Consider the following 19,173-nt stretch of genomic DNA (forward strand, 5'->3'; position numbering starts at 1 on the left):
GGGAAATATAATATTTTGGATTTTGAACAACTTCCTGGGTTGCCGCAGACAGGCACCGAATGCCGCCGCTGGTGTGCTTACACTCAGTTGAAAACTGTGTTTGAATTTTAGAGACGTGGCGTGGCGCTTCACATCCGGTGTTGATTGATTTGCGATTGAAAGTCAGCACATGTAAACACCAGATCGGTTTGGATATCGTCTCATGTAAACAGTCCACATCTTTCAATCCGGATGATTTTAATCAGAATGACAAAAAAAGTGTGCATGTAAACGTGGCTAGTTACTGATGCAATGAGATTGAACCATATCGAAAGGGAACATCAAGTCTTTATAATAAGTGTGAAATATCCATCAGAACATCTGATTACACAATCCTATTCTCTAAACACCTCTAAATATATTCAAATGAACTTACAAATATATCATTCTGTAGTTAGTTAGGTTTAATTTAGTGATGTTGTTCTCTTGTTGAGGAAGAGACGCTGATATTTCTGTAATATCAGTGTTAACCACACACGGTCCATCAGCCTGAAGCTAAAAGAGCGTGTGTTAAACCGTCAGTCGTTCAGTTGCTGTTGATCTGATGAGCTTCAACACGGTAAGACAAACACACTCTTACTTAAATGAAAACTGATGATTATTTCTATAGATGAAGCTCATATAACACATGATTCCTGACATGAGAAATATCTTCTGTTCATCTAATGATCAGTTCATTCACACACACTGATGTTGAGCATTAATAATCTCCAGATGTGCAAAGATCTCACTAACACTAAGAGCTGTTTAGGGTGATGAACACACACTGTTTATGAGTATATGAGTGATGTTTAATGCTGTATTATAGATGTATTTTATGCTGATGTCGGTCAGAATGGCTCCTCCTCTTCCTCTGATCTTTCTGCTCATGATTCACGGTGAGTCTCTGTTACATTCACATTACAAACACTCTGATGTTTTACTAAAGGCCTCATGAGCGGCTGATCAACACTTCCTTCTGTCCTCCACTCACATATTTCCCTTTGAAACAGGAAGTTTGGGCTGAATGTGTCAAACGCTTGTCGCTTCTAGAAATGTCCAACAGTCTTTTTCTTCTAGTCAGTGTCATGTGGTTTAAGGGGAGGGACTTTCTCATTGTTCAGAGCTTTTGATTGGACGGAAATCACTGTACACTGTAAAATGTGATTAGTTGTCCTTACTTAAAAAAGTATGCAAACTTGTTGCCTCAAAAAAATTAAGCAAAGTAATCTTAAGATTAGTGAGTTCGAAAAGCTTGTTTATTTTAAGTCTATAGAAGAATGTGTGGAAACTGATTGCCTTAAAATTCTCAAGTAAGCTGAACTCAACACTCAGTTAAGTAAGCTTAATTGCATCAAGTTGTGCTTACTTAAACCATTCAAGTCATCATAATTCTATCTGTGAGCTGAGGAAATGTACTCCCAGAATGCATTGCAGCATGAATAAATTAATCACAGGGCAATCGTAACTCCGTTTTATTATTTTTGGCATTATTTTACCATTTTATTTGCTGTCTTTTGTCAGTATAACCCCAATAAATGGTCTTATTAAGTGTAAAAAAAAAAAAAAAATGTTACCATTGTTGTGTTTTGCATGCTGAATGTTGAAGTCTGTGTGTGACTCAAGCATAGTCTATTGTTGGATATTGACACATATATAGAGGCATTATATCAACACAATTAAAGATTTGTCAGAAGCGTTTGCAATAAAATGTTAAAAGATCATTAATTGGTATTACATTTTTATCTTTATGTGTAGAGATAATTTATAGAAATATAAATTAAGTTCCAAGTGCCCAACCAAAGGGAACACTCATCACCATAATGGTGAGATATTTTAGGAAATCAACATAAATTTATGAAGTCAGCTTATGTGATGCTCTGCCAAAGTATTTAGTTGTATTTTCAATAACATTCAAGATGACTGGAAAATGAGTGAATGCAACTAAGAAGAATGATGACTGCAGAAGTGGAGGAAATGAGTGAAAAGTCTATTTAGAATTGCCCCGCCTCAACCTTTTGCCCGCCCACCTGTTTTTTTTTTTTTCCTTTGGCAAAATGGTACTCAAACCAGTCAAGTAATGTTTACTTGGGTTTTCTAAGTAACAAAGGCATAGCATGCAAACAGTTCAGATTACTAAATTATTTTAAGTAAGGTCAACAAATTATTGGACATTAAGTAAAGTTCACTAAAAAAGTCTTAGTAAGAACAGCGTTGGATTTTACACTGTAGCACCAGATCATGAATATTTTTGGCTCCAGTTCTCAGAAGTGAATGTGTGTGTGTGTGTGTGTGTGTTAAATATGTTTCGGTTCACATGTATATAAATGAGCTCAGAGCTGATGGACAATAACTAAAAGCTACAAGACTCTCATTTTAATGCTACTGTGTATTTTGATTATGTTCCTAGTCTGGTTTTTTATATATTTCATTATCTGAGAGTGTATCGTGTTGTTCTTGACTTATCTCTTGCTTCTCTCTGTACATTTATTTCTGCTTTTCTGAAACACCCTCTGTCAAAACTGATGAAGAACTTCACACTTCATTATAACTCAATTCTGAGAAGATGAGATTATATTTCCTGTTAAGAGTTACTATTTTCAAGCAGTAAAAAATTATCCACGGTGTGTTGTAACTGATAAAACATGTTCATAATGTGATGAATTCTGTGTTTCAGGGGTTTCTAGTGCTGATTGGGGTGTGAGTTACAGTCCTTCACACATCTGTGCACTAAAGGACTCAACAGTGATAATGAGATGCTCTTATACATACCCTACTGGACATCAGATCATGAACGTGTTCTGGACCAAAGGCCCTATTCAAAAGGGTGTAGAGCCTCCAGATCTGTCTGAGGACCCTGAATACAGTCAGAGGCTTCAGTATCTGGGAGATAAACAGCAGAGCTGCACCGTCAGACTGAGTCATGTGACACTGAAGGATTCACGCGAGTACTATTTCAGAGTCATCACTGATAAAGCTGGTGGGAGATGGATTGGTGCTCCAGGAGTGACTCTTACTGTCACAGGTGAGTTTCATGAGGTTTATCTCTTCTTCTGTGCATTATGTTGAATAATAATCAGTGTATGACAGCAGCACTAGATATAATGTGTGTGTTGTGTTCAGATCTTCAGGTGGAGTCTCCTGAGAGAGTGACAGAGGGAGATTCAGTCCGTCTGACATGTAAAAGCAGCTGCACTCTGACTGACAGAGCAACATTCATCTGGTCCAGAAACTCACAGCCATTAACTGAGAGAAGAGACGGAAACAATGAACTCCTGCTGCAGTCAGTCAGAAGAGAGGATGCAGGCAGATATAGCTGTGCTGTACACGGACACACTCACACATCGCCTGATGTTCATCTCAATGTCATGTGTGAGTACAGATTCATTAGTTCTTTTTAAAAAAGAGATTGTGTTTTAATGAGATGATTTAATATTTTTTTGTCATTTTCAGACCCACCCAGGAGCGTCTCAGTGTTGATGAGTGGATCTGGTGTAATAGTGGAGGGAGATTCAGTGACTCTGAGCTGCAGCAGTGATTCAAACCCTCCTGCTCTGAACTTCAGCTGGTTTAAGGAGAATGAAGCCTCAGCTGTTGGATCTGGACAGAGTTTCAGTGCACTACAGAGTGGACGCTTCTACTGTCAGGCTCACAATCAACATGGATCTCAGAGATCAGACGCTGTAACTGTCACAGGTGAAGCTTTTATTAACACACTCCTGTATCTTCACATCATTCATCAGTTTGGAGAGTTAATCATGAGGATCTTCCTCTTTCAGTTCATCATGGTGCTGGTAGGAATGTGATCGTGATCACAGCGGCATCTGGAGGATTATTCTTCATCATCTTCTTCATCATCATCATCCTGTTTATAATGTAATGTGAGATCAATAAAAAAATACCTTTGGTCTGATTTAGAAGAAACTCTTTAAAAACAGCATTCGTATTTTTGTGTCTGTCATTAAACAGGAAGAAACGGAGGAGTGTTAAACCTGAAGATCTCTCAGTGAAAGAGGTAAATCATCCAGACACAACACGACTTTACAGAAGCAGAACATCAACCGATCAGCCGTTATCTGTGTTTCAGACTGAAACTGAAGAGACTGATGGGAAACTAACATTATCAAAGTCTTTATCAACAGAATGAAGCAAAAACTAATATTTTTTTCTCAACCTCAACGGTTTTCTCAACCGCCCTCAGGTGGTGTGACACATTATTCAAATATATGATTGATAATCATTAGTATGTTTACATCAGCAGTGATTGTTTCACTTCAGATACTCATTCTGTCCTTTTCTTCTCCTACAATCCAGCGTGAATCAGTGAAATATTTCTGAAGGATGTAGACTCGTCTGTAAGACACTGAATTTTGTTTGGAATAAACCCCTCCAAAAAAGTACACGGTAACGCTCTAGATTATGGCCCGGAAAGTACTGTATAATTAAAGTGAATTTACAGCATAACTTTCTGTAATAATAGTGTCATTTAACATTTAATCATTTAGCAGACGCTTTTATCCAAAGCAACTTACAAAAAAGGGGAGAGTAATAGAAGCAACGAAACAAACAAGGCCAACAACCTGTAAGAGCTGTAAAAAGTCTCAATTAATTAGCACAGTAACATAGTTAATTAGTGTAACTATAAAGTAAGTATATGGGAACAATATGTAATATTGGGGGAATAAAGGGGTAACTATCAGGAAAATTTACAAATTATTTATACTGAAAGTATTTTTAATTAAGGGGATAATTATCCTGTAAGTATTCTTTAATTAAGGGGTAATTATACTGTAAGTATTCTTTAATTAAGGGGTAATTATACTGTAAGTATTTTTAATTAAGGGGTAATTATACTGTAAGTATTTTTTAATTAAGGGGTAATTATACTGTAAGTATTTTTTAATTAAGGGGTAATTATACTGTAAGTATTTTTAATTAAAGGGTAATTATACTGTAAGTATTTTTAATTAATGGGTAATTATACTGTAAGTATTTTTAATTAAGGGGTAATTATACTGTAAGTATTCTTTAATTAAGGGGTAATTATACTGTAAGTATTCTTTAATTAAGGGGTAATTATACTGTAAGTATTTTTAATTAAGGGGTAATTATACTGTAAGTATTCTTTAATTAAGGGGTAATTATACTGTAAGTATTCTTTAATTAAGGGGTAATTATACTGTAAGTATTTTTTAATTAAGGGGTAATTATCCGTGTAATTACGGGGTAAGTATGGATGTGCGGGCTGTAAATTAAAGTGGCTCTTGTTCTCCTCTTGTTTCATGTAATTACAGGGTAAGTACAATAAAAACACAAATACAATCTGAAATCACTCAGAAACCTTTATTTAAAAAATGAAAAATAAAAACTTAAAAAAAAAACAGATTTAGAGCACATTCATTTCTCTTGCTTGGCTTCTCTCCTCCTCTTGTTCCTCTTCTTTTTCTTCCTTGCCACAGATGAATCTTAAGAAGGATCCCACGTGTCTAGCTAGTATTCTGTTACTGTTACACTGAAAATACAGTGCGTGCAGAAATATCCTCACCGTTTACTCGTCTTTTACCCTCATGTAATCCGAGATGTATACGACTTTATTTCCTCAGATGAACACAGATAAATAAATAATCTCTGCTAATTAAAACTCATTTGGGTTTCTAAGAGTTAAGGCATCAAACAGCAAATACAGCAATAACTACAGTAATCCATACGATCCCAATGGATGAATCAATGTCTTCTGAAGTTAAACGATGAGTGTTTGTAAGAAAAATAACAATATATCGCATCCGACCAGCAGTTATCTGCGTGTGCATGCGAGGGTTGATTTCACGCTTGACGTAACTTGAAGGGTCAAGCGTGACGTGCGCGCGCCGAAAAACTGGTCATGTGGATGTCTGATGCTGTCGTTTTTTTTTATGCACGAAACAAGAGGAGAACAAGAGCCACTTTAATTTACAGCCTGCACATTCATACTTACCCCGTAACTACACGGATAATTACCCCTTAATTAAAAAATACTTACAGTATAATTACCCCTTAATTAAAAAATACTTACAGTATAATTACCCCTTAATTAAAAAATACTTACAGTATAATTACCCCTTAATTAAAAAATACTTACAGTATAATTACCCCTTAATTAAAAAATACTTACAGTATAAATAATTTGTAAATTTTCCTGATAGTTACCCCTTTATTCCCCCAATATTACATATTGTTCCCATATACTTACTTTATAGTTACACTATAATTACTGAAAGTTATGCTGTAAATTCACTTTAATTATGCAGTACTATCCGGGCCGTAATCTAAGCTTCACACATTACTAACCAGATAGACTTTATTTCTGTTTGACAGAAATAAGCTCTTATCTACACAATTATCTTATCTTTTTTAGATTAACAGAGGCTTAGATGCTGATATTTTATTTACATTGGGTCACCATTATGGAGATCAGTTTGACTCTTGAACTTTTAACATGGCAAAAACTGCAAGAGAAATTGTGTTCAGATTATATTGACTATTTGATGATAACAGAGATATGAGGATCATCATGATGTAGTGTTTGATTCACTGATCATATTCAGAGTTTATAAAGTGTTTAGATCTCATGTTATTAATCTATCGTTATTGATTTTAATAGTCCTGTGATTGTCCAGCAGTGTCTAATCTGAGGGATTGTGCACCAAAAAGTTTTAAAGACACACAGACATTAAGAATCAGTGTATGAAATGGCATTAAGTACGTCAGCATTGTTGAGATTCATACGCTGATTATTGATGTCTGAGTGAGTCTAATAGATGCTGGAAATCAAAATGTTTAGTCGATAATGTAGAATTACAGGCTTGCTATAAATAATAATACAAAATTATCATGTTTGAAAAGATTAAATTCTGGGTGACATCAGTGAAATAGACCCCTATATGATGATCATATCTTTATCATAAAGTAACACAATATCTCTGATCATATTTTTTTTGCTCTTCTTGCCATAACAAACACAGTTACAGCAGCAAGAGAACAACTAATGTTAAAAAGTTAAGTCACGCTACCCAACTAAAGCAAACACTGATCACACATTTCACCCTTTTTTATCATTTATAAAAAAATTGTTTACAGTGCAGTGCTTTTTCCAACCAAAATTAAATGTCTATCTTATGTTGGAGCTTGACGTCAAACAAACGTTGGGTTTAGACATCAACCCAGTTTTCATTTTCAACCGAAATATGACGTCTGACTGACGTTGGATAAGTTAGAGTCCAAAGTCTTCCTGACGTCACATTGACTTACTCTGCCTTCTGGGATGTGGCACTTGATCTCAAAAGTTTAACACAAACTGCTCTAGACTGAGAAAATAAAATAAATAAACAAAAAATAAAATCTTGATTAATAATAATTATGTATTTTCTTGTATTTCAGAATTATCTCTATTCTGGCATGTCTCAGAGAGTTTCAGTCCATGACGAGCCTCTTTCTGAACCGGATTCAGCCAATGATGCTCCGTATGCCACTGTGAAACCCAGAAGATTCAGAGGAAAAACTCCTGAATCCAGAGATACTGAGGAGGTCCAGTACGCAACTGTCCAACATCACAGAAAGAAAGAGATGAAGAGAGCAGAGGATAATGAATGTTAGTACGATGATATAGGAGTTCATCAGCCTGATGATGCCGTGAGGTGAGAAAAAAACAACTTAATCACCACCAACTTAACCAGCACAGACTTAACCAGCACAGACTTAACCAGCACAAACTTAACCAGCACAGACTTAACCAGCACAGACTTAACCAGCACAGACTTAACCAGCACAGACTTAACCAGCACAGACTTAACCAGCACCAACTTAACCAGCACAGACTTAACCAGCACAGACTTAACCAGCACAGACTTAACCAGCACCAACTTAACCAGCACCAACTTAACCAGCACCAACTTAACCAGCACAGACTTAACCAGCACAGACTTAACCATCACCGACTTAACCAGCACAGACTTAACCAGCACAGACTTAACCAGCACCAACTTCACCAGCACAGACTTAACCAGCACAGACTTAACCAGCACAGACTTAACCAGCACAGACTTAACCAGCATATACTTAACCAGCACAGACTTAACCAACACCAACTTAACCAGCATATACTTAACCAGCACAGACTTAACCAGCACCAACTTAACCAGCACAGACTTCACCAGCACCAACTTAACCAGCACAGACTTAACCAGCACCAACTTAACCAGCACAGACTTAACCAGCACCAACTTAACCAGCACAGACTTAACCAGCAGAGACTTAACCAGCACCAACTTAACCAGCACCAACTTAAACAGCACCAACTTAACCAGCACAGACTTAACCAGCACCAACTTAACCAGCACAGACATAAACAGCACCTACTTAACCAGCACCAACTTAACCAGCACAGACTTAACCAGCACCAACTTAACCAGCACCATCTTAACCAGCACCAGTTTAACTAGCACCAAATTGACCAGCACAGACTTAACCAGCACCAGTTTAACTAGCACCAACTTAACCAGCACCAAGTTAAACAGCACCAACTTAACCAGCACAGACTTAACCAGCACCAACTTAACCAGCACAGACTTAAACAGCACCTACTTAACCAGCACCAACTTAACCAGCACAGACTTAAACAGCACCAGTTTAACTAGCACCAACTTAACCAGCACAGACTTAACCAGCACCAACTTAACCAGCACAGACTTAACCAGCACCAACTTAACCATCACAGACTTAACCAGCACCAACTTAACCAACACCATCTTAACCAGCACCAGTTTAACTAGCACCAACTTAACCAGCACAGACTTAACCAGCACCAGTTTAACCAGCACCAGTTTAACTAGCACCAGTTTAACCAGAACCAGTTTAACTAGCACCAACTTAACCAGCACCAACTTAACAAGCACCAGTTTAACCAGCACCAACTTAACCAGCTCCAACTTTACAAGCACCAACTTAACCAGGACCAACTTAAACAGCACCAACTTAGCTAGCACCAACTTAACAAGCACCAACTTAACCAGCGCCAACTCAACCAGCACCAATTTAACCAACACCAACTTAACTAGCACCAGTTTAACCAGCACCATATTAACTAGCACCAGCTTAACCAGCACCATCTTAACCAGCACCAACTTAACTAGCACCAAATTAACCAGCACCAACTTAACCATTACCAGTTTAACTAGCACCAATTTAACCAACACCAACTTAACCAGCACTAACTTAACTAGCACCAACTTAACTAGCACCAGTTTAACCAGCACCATCTTAACTAGCACCAGCTTAACCAGCACCATCTTAACCAGCACCAACTTAACTAGCACCAAATTAACCAGCACCAACTTAACCAGTACCAGTTTAACTAGCACCAATTTAACCAACACCAACTTAACCAGCACCAACTTAACTAGCACCAACTTAACTAGCACCAGTTTAACCAGCACCATCTTAAAGGGGGGGTGAAACACTCAGTTTCAGTCAATCTCATGTCAATCTTGAGTACCTATAGAGTAGTATTGCATCCTTCATATCTCCGAAAAGTCTTTAGTTTTATCATATTTATAAAAGAAATATGGGCTGTACCGAGTCTTTCCGGAAAAAAACGAGCGCCTGGAGGCGTATCGTGTGGGCGGAGCTAAAGAATGACGATTGCGAACAAAGCGATGACGTCCTCAAGCGTGGAGAAACCCATCGCTATCTCAGCTAATACAGATAATGATCCACAATCAAATCTGAGGCTGAAATAAATTGAACAGGAGAAACGGCAACATCAGGATGTCCATCTCTGTGGTATGGACTGTATTTAGGGGCCTTTGTGTGCAGTTTATGAGGACATGATTCAGTTTATGGACTATTGTATGTGACTAGACCTTAGAGGTAGCAAGCAAAACGGTTTTGCACGTCAGAGTCAGACTAGTGTAACGTTATACAGAACAACAATGGAGTGACCGTTAGCGCATTTGAATGACGAAGCACGCGATCTTATCGTTTACTGATGTTTACTCATGCGACGGTAGCCAATAGCAGAGACATTTGAAGTTGATTTACTCACCGGCATCTTCCAAAGCAGGACCGCTCTGTCAAAAACACACTTCTTTGGTATGATTTGGTGAAGTCCTGTGACAGCAGTGACCGTGGAAATCCACTTTGCGACGCGACTGAAGCGATGCCTTGAAGCTTCCCGTCATTTCTGCGTTCAAATCGGTTCAAATGCAGCGCTGCCTTCCCGGAATGCTGTGCTGAAGCGCTGAAGTCGCTCGACGTCACCCATAGGAATAAAGTGGAGCACGGCGCGCCACATAAGTGTTCACGGACGACTGGATCTGCAGCTGAGAGACTGTTTACAGCGTGCATTTCCTCTCTCGCTCTAGTGACGCGCGCGCACCCTTCCGGGAGAAGAGCCCGTACGGCCCATACAAGGACCTTCCGCTCTATTTAACGTCAAATAGACCCATACTCGAAAAAAACTCGCCGAAACTTGTGAGAAACCGGAAGGAGTATTTTTAACACAGAAATACTCCATCAAACGTCCAACATTAGTTTTTGAAACTTTGTCTATGTTTAGGATGGGAATCCAAGTCTTTAACAGTGTAAAAAGCTCAGTATGCATGAAACAGCATTTCACCGCCCCTTTAACTAGCACCAGCTTAACCAGCACCATCTTAACCAGCACCAACTTAACTAGCACCAAATTAACCAGCACCAACTTAACCATTACCAGTTTAACTAGCACCAGTTTAACCAGCACAGACTTAACCAGCACCAGTTTAACCTGTACCAGTTTAACCTGTACCAGTTTAACCAGCACCATCTTAACCAGCATCAGTTTAACCAGCACAGATCATATCAGCTGTAACTTTGTATTTATTTTTGATTTGTGTTTTAGGCGATCAACTGTTCAAACTGTGGAAGAGCCCTCAGTGATCTACAGCAGCGTCAAGTGAGTGACAGACCGTCATGAAGCCGGTGTTCAGACATCAAAGAATGTCTTTTTATTAGTCTCTTTTTAAGTTGAATCATTTATTAATATAGATTACTTTGGTCATTCATATACTATATTGCTCTGTATTATATATCAGTATTTTTGGTATTCAGTTTTGGGCGTAAGTTTACTAATCCAATTACTTAAGAGAGAAATAAAATCACAATCTGAACAATGTTGATCACATCTCATAAATCACACTCTCATCTGAAGTCAAGCCAAAGAATGTCATTTATACTTATGAAAATAAAATAGGCAGTTTGTAACTCTTGCATAATAAAATAATAGAGATTGTTTTGGCATAATCTAAAGAAAACAATCCAGTAATATCTGCACTTCTTATTAAAATACCTTCGTTTTGTTATGTTTTATGTTGTATTCTGTATTTTATGAAGAATTCCCTCTTCGTGTTTTACTTTGTATGTTTTTATAACTAGGGCCAATGCCTCAATAAACCTGCTTATTACACGGCTCTGTGGAATACTTGATCCTGATTGGTCAATCGCCCATTCCAGCGGTATGTTATTCCCAGATAACAACCGCCAAAGTTGAATAGCACACCGCTCATCCGGGTACTGCGAGTTATCTTGACCGGTACTACTTATATGCTTAACGTGTTACTCCGCTGTCTTCCACTCTCTGGAGCCATCTTGTGACTGAAAAACACTTCACCACCACGGGTTACAATGGAAGATCTCAAGGAGTTCACACAGAAATGAAAAATATCCCATAATTTACTCACTCTCAAGACATCACATCTGTATTTGACATATTTCTTTCAGACGAATAAAGTTTTGGCTGATCACCTTCCTTATTTAATATATGGTAAAAGTGTTGAAAGTCCATTTAGCCGATCTCTGGATCTGGTGGCAGAACTTTTAACAAAGCTTAGCATAAATCATTGAATCGTCTCAGGTTACGTATGTGACCATGGTTCCCTGAGAGGGAACGAGACACTGTGTAGGAACGCTGCGAGAACGCTTCTGCGTGACCGTGTCATGAAGCACTCATGAAATCAGTCCAATGGCGTGACGGAACATAGACGGGTGACGTCATTGACCAGAAAACTATAAAGCACCCCTGACCCAAATGATGTCAGCTTCTGATGTCTTCAGCAAGCGCTCTGTGTCAAACTGTCTTTGTCTATTTATTGTTGTTTGTCCAAAAAAGAACGAGCATAAGAAATGCATATAGAGAGGAGATATAATGGTGAGCAGACAGCATTTTTGATTGTGTGTTCCTCCCTACCCTCGCTTACGAGTGGGGATACACACGATTAATGTGTTGTTTGTTTAGAGTGGCGAATGCTGCACGGTCAGCTCTAGTAAAAAAGGAGCTGACAGTGTTCATTCATAAAATTCCCGATGTGCAACATGCACTATCGAGAGTATCTGCTCATGTTGGCTTCTTCTCAAGGGGAGAAAGTCAACAAAGGTCCTTGGCTCGGATCTCGCGCTTTTAATTAAGTTGTAATATGAAGTTATGAAGATAATGTTGGCATAATGACACAGACATATAGCCTGGCTACACCCTAATCTTGACAGCATTTGTCCCAGGCACTTTTTACTTCAACTGACAGAAGAATTAATTTTTCTGAGATGATTATTATACTTTACAACATATAAATAGCTTTTATAAAACCGTATAAGTCCTGGTGGACGTTGAGAGTTGCTATTGCATCCGTGAACACACAGGGTCAAATCAGTACATTGATCAGATCAAATCAAATGTGAGGGAAATATAATATAAATTATATACAGGCACCGAATGCTGCCGCCGGTGTGCTTACACTCAGTTGAAAACTGTGTTTGAATTTTAGAGACGTGGCGCGGCACTTCGCGTCCGGTGTGCGACCCCCCTTTGATCCGGCAGACAAACTGCATTTCACAAAATGATTGCGATTGAAAGTCAGCACATGTAAACACCAGATCAGTTTGGATAACGTCTCATGTAAACAGTCCACAAAAATTTTCAATGATTTTAATCAGAATGACAAAAAAGTGTGCATTTAAACGTGGCTAGTTACTGATGCAATGATATTGAACCACATCGAAAGGGAACATCAAGTCTTTATAATAAGTGTGAAATATCCATCAGAACATCTGATTACTCAACCCTATTCTCTAAACACCTCTAAATATATTCAAATGAACTTACAAATATATTATTCTGTAGTTAGTTAGTTTTAATTTAGTGATGTTGTTCTCTTGTTGAGGAAGCGACGCTGATATTTCTGTAATATCAGTGTTAACCACACACAGTCCATCAGCCTGAAGCTAAAAGAGCGTGTGTTAAACCGTCAGTCGTTCAGTTGCTGTTGATCTGATGAGCTTCAACACGGTAAGACAAACACACTCTTACTTAAATGAAAACTGATGATTATTTCTATAGATGAAGCTCATATAACACATGATTCCTGACATGAGAAATATCTTCTGTTCATCTAATGATCAGTTCATTCACACACACTGATGTTGAGCATTAATAATCTCCAGATGTGCAAAGATCTCACTAACACTAAGAGCTGTTTAGGGTGATGAACACACACTGTTTATGAGTATATGAGTGATGTTTAATGCTGTATTATAGATGTATTTTATGCTGATGTCGGTCAGAATGGCTCCTCCTCTTCCTCTGATCTTTCTGCTCATGATTCACGGTGAGTCTCTGTTACATTCACATTACAAACACTCTGATGTTTTACTAAAGGCCTCATGAGCGGCTGATCAACACTTCCTTCTGTCCTCCACTCACATATTTCCCTTTGAAACAGAACATTTGGGTTGAACTTGTTTGTCCCTTCTAGAAATGTCCAACAGTCTTTTTCTTCTAGTCAGTGTCATTTGGTTTAAGGGGAGGGACTTTCTCATTGTTCAGAGCTTTTGATTGGACGGAAATCACTGTAGCACCAGATCGTGAACATTTTGGCTCCAGAAGTGAATGTGTGTGTGTTAAATATGTTTCAGTTCACATGCATATAAATGAGCTCAGAGCTGATGGACAATAACTAAAAGCTACAAGACTCTCATTTTAATGCTACTGTGTATTTTGATTACATTTACATTTACATTTAATCATTTAGCAGACGCTTTTATCCAAAGCGACTTACAAAAAAGGGGAGAGTAATAGAAGCAACGGAACAGACAAGGCCAAAAACCTGTAAGAGCTGTAAGAAATCTCAATTAATTAGCACAATACACAATTTTTTTTTTTTTTTTTTTTTTAAAGACAGACATCTACAACAAAAACTCACGTCCGCACAGTGCCGAACACTGGATTTTGATAGCTAAGATAGCTACAACCCATTAGGACTAAGGCTGTTGCCCCAGCTGTTGTCGTTAATGCAGATTCAGTGGCCCAATGGGTTGGTTTTTGTATTCTAGCTAAACGCGCAGCAATAGCCATTTACAACAAAAACTCACGTACGCAAAATACAGAACACTGGATTCTGATAGTTATGATTACTATGTAACATACCCGCCTGAAGGCGCAAATCCGGATGAGAGACGTAGATATGATCCCGGAGTGTACGCTTTTGGTCGTTGCTGTGGTGATCAGTAAGTGCTATTCTGTATTGGTCAAGTGCAAATGGAAAAGATGTGTCTTAAGATGTTTTTTAAGAATGGCTACAGACTCGGCAGCACGAATTGAGATCGGCAGGTCATTCCACCAAGTAGGAACGGTCCAGGAAAATGTCCGTGAGAGCGATTTCAAGCCTCTTTGGGATGGAACCACGAGGCGCCGCTCGTTCGCAGAACGCAAGCTTCTGGAGGGTGTGTAAGTCTGAGCAAGTGAATTTAGGTATATTGGTGCCGAGCCAGAGGTTGTTTTGTAGGTGATAACTAGTGCCTTGAATTTGATGCGAGCAGCCATTGGCAACCAGTGCAGTTTGATGAAGAGAGGCGTAACATGCGCTCTCTTCGGCTCATTAAAGACCACTCTCGCCGCTGCATTCTGGATCAGCTGCAAGGGTTTGATAGTGCATGCTGGAAGCCCAGCCAGAAGAGCATTACAATAATCCAGTCTGGAGAGAACAAGAGCTTGAACCAGGAGTTGTGCAGCCTGTTCTGATAGGAAGGGTCTAATCTTTCTAATGTTGTATAAAGCAAATCTGCAGGACCGGGCTGTTGCAGTAATGTGGTCAGTGAAGTTTAACTGGTCATCAATCACAACTCCAAGGTTTCTTGCTGTCCTTGATGGAGTTATGGTCGATGAACCAAGCTGAATGGAGAAATTTTGATGAAGTGCTGGGTTGGTTGAGAAAACAAGTAATTCTGTCTTTGCAAGATTGAGTTTAAGATGATGCTCTTTCATCCAGTCAGAAATGTCTGTCAGACAGGCAGCGATACGAACACTGACTGTAGGATCATCTGGTTGAATATGTTCCTAGTCTGGTTTTTTATATATTTCATTATCTGAGAGTGTATCGTGTTGTTCTTGACTTATCTCTTGCTTCTCTCTTCACTCTGCCTCTGTATATTTATTTCTGCTTCTCTGCAACACTCTCCGTCACTCAATTCTGAGAAGATGAGCTTCTATTTCCTGTTAAGAGATACTATTTTCAAGCAGTAAAAAATTGTCATGTTTCCACAGTGTTGTAACTGATAATAAAACATGTTCATAATGTGATGAATTCTGTGTTTCAGGGGTTTCTAGTGCTGGTTGGGGTGTGAGTTACAGTCCTTCACACATCTGTGCACTAAAGGACTCAACAGTGATAATGAGATGCTCTTATACATACCCTACTGGATATCAGGTCATGAACGTGTTCTGGACCAAAGAGTCTGTAAAGGGTGTAGAGCCTCCAGATCTGTCTAATGACACTGAATACAGTCAGAGGCTTCAGTATCTGGGAGATAAACAGCAGAACTGCACCGTCAGACTGAGACATGTGACACTGAATGATTCACACGTGTACTATTTCAGATTCATCACTGATAAATATAAACCTGGTGGAAAATGGCTTGGTAAACCAGGAGTGACTCTTACTGTCACAGGTGAGTTTCATGAGGTTTATCTCTTCTTCAATCAGTGTATGACAGCAGCACTAGATATAATGTGTGTGTTGTGTTTAGATCTTCAGGTGAAGTCTCCTGAGAGAGTGACAGAGGGAGATTCAGTCCGTCTGACATGTAAAAGCAGCTGCACTCTGACTGACAGAGCAACATTCATCTGGTCCAGAAACTCACAGCCATTAACTGAGAGAAGAGACGGAAACAATGAACTCCTGCTGCAGTCAGTCAGAAGAGAGGATGCAGGCAGCTATAGCTGTGCTGTACACGGACACACTCACACATCGCCTGGTGTTCATCTCAATGTCACGTGTGAGTACAGATTCATTTGTTCTTTTTAAGATTGGAGATTGTGTTTTATTGAGATGATTTAAGGTTTATTTGTCATTTGCAGACCCACCCAAGAGTGTCTCAGTGTTGATGAATGGATCTGGTGTAATAGTGGAGGGAGATTCAGTGACTCTGAGCTGCAGCAGTGATTCAAACCCTCCTGCTCTGAACTTCAGCTGGTTTAAGGAGAATGAAGCCTCAGCTGTTGGATCTGGACAGAGTTTCAGTGCACTACAGAGTGGACGCTTCTACTGTCAGGCTCACAATCAACATGGATCTCAGAGATCAGACGCTGTAACTGTCACAGGTGAAGCTTTTATTAACACACTCCTGTATATTCACATCATTCATCAGTTTGGAGAGTTAATCATGAAGATCTTCCTCTTTCAGTTCATCATAGTGCTGGTAGGAATGTGATCGTGATCACAGCGGCATCTGGAGGATTATTCTTCATCATTATCATCTTCATCATCATGTTTATAATGTAAGATCAATAAAAAAAAACTGCAGTGATTGTATAAATCAACTTTTAGTCCAATGTTAATTATCATTCATCTTTAAAAACAGCATTCATATCTTCTCGGTTACGTATGTAACCCACGTTCCCTGAAGAAGGGAACAGAGACGTACGTCAGAACTGAACCGACGAATTGGGATCTGATTTCAGAGACCTATCCACTTCGAGTGTATAAAAACGAGCCAATCGGAGATTGGCATGTGATCCACACATTCCACGCTCCGCTCCGCAGTGCGGGTATAAATAAGGAAGTGGAATGGCAGATCAATGCTTTTTTCAGCTGAGGAGCCGAATACGTGACTGGGCTCCTAGCAGAAGCACAGCACCTGGCGACAGGACGTACGTCTCCGTTCCCTTCTTCAGGGAACAAGGGTTACATACGTAACCGAGACGTTCCCTTTCAGTCGGTCACGTTCAACGTACGTCAGAACTGAAACGACGAATTGGGATCCCTATTGAAAACGCCAGGATGCTGGCCCTCGACCTTTTCTCGGAGAAGGTACGCTGCGGGGCCACGTCCTTCAGGGAAGGAGTGGTGGCGGAATACACATAAGGACTAACCTGGCAGGGTAGTGCAACATATGGCAGTCTCTGGGGTGGTTCCAACCTAATTGTAGGGGGGAAAGAACATGCCCAGAGATGACAGAGCGGGCTCTGTCAAGGGAAAGACACAGGGCTAGCCTGAAGGGTAGCTGGTACCATGGAGGAACACACATATGGGGTTGCCGTGAGGGAACCGCTACATATGGAACCCAGCCTACAACCACGTTCCTCAAGCATACGGGTGCAGGCCTAGCATCAGACGGTCTGCAACGTCTGACACCGCATGGGGTGACGGAGGAGCTCGACAGGGTTAGCCGGTTTCCCGGGGAACACAACCGGAGACAATAAACGCACGTATCCGGCCCAGAGGGCGGGAGTGGCTTTGCAAGCCGACACTTAGAACGGGCACTTAGCGCTCCTGGCCACCAGGGGCGAAGATGCGGGAAGATACCGGCTCTTCACGGAGGCTATAAAACCTGTCGAATGTGTTAGGTGTCGCCCAGACAGCAGCTCTACAAATGTCTGTCAGCGAGGCGTCTTGAGCCAGCGCCCAGGAGGATGCTACACTCCTAGTGGAGTGAGCTCGCAACCCGAACGGGCAAGGCACGTCTTGGGACTGGTAAGCCAAGACTATAGCATCCACTATCCAGTGGGCTAACCTCTGCTTGGAGATAGCCTTTCCCTTCTGCTGGCCTCCGTAACAGACGAAGAGTTGCTCTGAGGTCCGAAGCTTTGGGTACGGTCAATGATAGCGCGAAGAGCACGGACCGGACACAGCAAAGCCAGGACTGGGTCTGCCTCCTCCGAAGGCAGTGCTTGCAGGTTCACCACCTGGTCCTGGAAAGGAGTGGTAGTCTCAGGATAATGTGAGAGTTACCAGGCCCGAACTCTAGGCACGATTCGCTGACCGAAAGTGCGTGCAGGTCCCCTACCCTCTTGATAGAGGCCAATGCAGTCAGGAGCACTGTCTTCATTGACAAGATTTTAAGCTCACTTGACTCCAAAGGCTCGAAGGGAGGGCTCTGAAGTGCTCTGAGCACTAGAGCCAAGTCCCAAGAGGGTATCGAGGTTGGACGAGGAGAATTTAGTCTCCTCGCACCTCTGAGGAATTAGATTAGGTTGTGCTTTCCCACGGACTTACCTTCAACTGCGTCGTGGTATGCCGCTATTGCGGCGACGTACACTTAGAGGGTGGAGGGAGACAGCCTTCGCTCCAACCCGTCTTGCAGGAAGGAAAGCACGACACCAATCGAACACCTTCGGGGGTCTTCCCGGCAGGAAGAGCAGCACTCAACGAACAGGTTCCACTTCAGTACATAGAGGCGCCTAGTAGAGGGGGCTCTAGCTGAAGAGATGGTATCTACGACTGCTTGTGGTAGTCCATCTAGAACCTCAGTGTCCCGTCCAGGGACCTGACATGAAGATTCCAGAGGTCTGGACACGGGTGCCATAGAGTGCCCCGTCCCTGAGAAAGATGGTCCTTCCTCAGGGGAATGGGCCAAGGAGGGGCTGTCGCGAGGAGAGTAAGTTCTGGGAACCAGGTCCGGTTGGGCCAATACGGCGCAACTAGCAAGTCCTGCTCCTCGTCCTCCCTGACTTTGCACAGAGTCTGTGCAAGAAGGCTCACTGGGGGAAACGCATACTTGCGTAGGTCCCGGGGCAAGCTGTGCGCCAGTGCATCTGTGCCGAGGGTACCCCCGGTCAGGGAATAGTACCACTGGCAATGGGTCGAGTCCGGAGAGGCA

General features: G+C 40.7%; 2 protein-coding genes across 2 annotated transcripts in view; both read left to right on the top strand.

Annotated features, from left to right (window-relative positions):
- Positions 1-516: 516 nt before the first annotated feature.
- LOC137073739 (B-cell receptor CD22-like) lies at positions 517-7,650 on the top strand. Its single transcript, XM_067442446.1, has 7 exons — positions 517-917; positions 2,696-3,043; positions 3,142-3,390; positions 3,472-3,714; positions 3,798-3,894; positions 3,988-4,033; positions 7,435-7,650. Exons 1-7 carry the CDS (start codon positions 848-850, stop codon positions 7,648-7,650), a joined length of 1,269 nt encoding a protein of 422 aa, XP_067298547.1. The 5' UTR covers positions 517-847.
- A 5,672-nt stretch (positions 7,651-13,322) lies between these two features.
- LOC137073740 (sialoadhesin-like) overlaps positions 13,323-19,173 on the top strand; it is a 39,478-nt gene continuing 33,627 nt past the window's right edge. Inside the window, exons 1-5 of the mRNA XM_067442447.1 lie at positions 13,323-13,685; positions 15,673-16,023; positions 16,102-16,350; positions 16,433-16,675; positions 16,759-16,852. Coding sequence (XP_067298548.1) covers positions 13,616-13,685; positions 15,673-16,023; positions 16,102-16,350; positions 16,433-16,675; positions 16,759-16,852 — 1,007 coding nt within the window. The 5' untranslated portion in view covers positions 13,323-13,615. The remainder of the gene's footprint in view (positions 13,686-15,672; positions 16,024-16,101; positions 16,351-16,432; positions 16,676-16,758; positions 16,853-19,173) is intronic.

The sequence above is a fragment of the Pseudorasbora parva genome, chromosome 4 (assembly GCF_024679245.1).
Source record: "Pseudorasbora parva isolate DD20220531a chromosome 4, ASM2467924v1, whole genome shotgun sequence".
In the NCBI taxonomy this organism is placed as follows: Eukaryota; Metazoa; Chordata; class Actinopteri; order Cypriniformes; family Gobionidae; genus Pseudorasbora; species Pseudorasbora parva.

Coding starts and splice junctions, on each gene's coding strand:
- LOC137073739 (XM_067442446.1), top strand. CDS start 848: ATGTATTTTATGCTGATGTCGGTCAGAATGGCTCCTCCTCTTCCTCTG. Junction 3,895..3,987: donor ATCATCATCCTGTTTATAAT/GTAATGTGAGAT, acceptor GTCATTAAACAG/GAAGAAACGGAGGAGTGTTA. Junction 4,034..7,434: donor AAGATCTCTCAGTGAAAGAG/GTAAATCATCCA, acceptor CTTGTATTTCAG/AATTATCTCTATTCTGGCAT.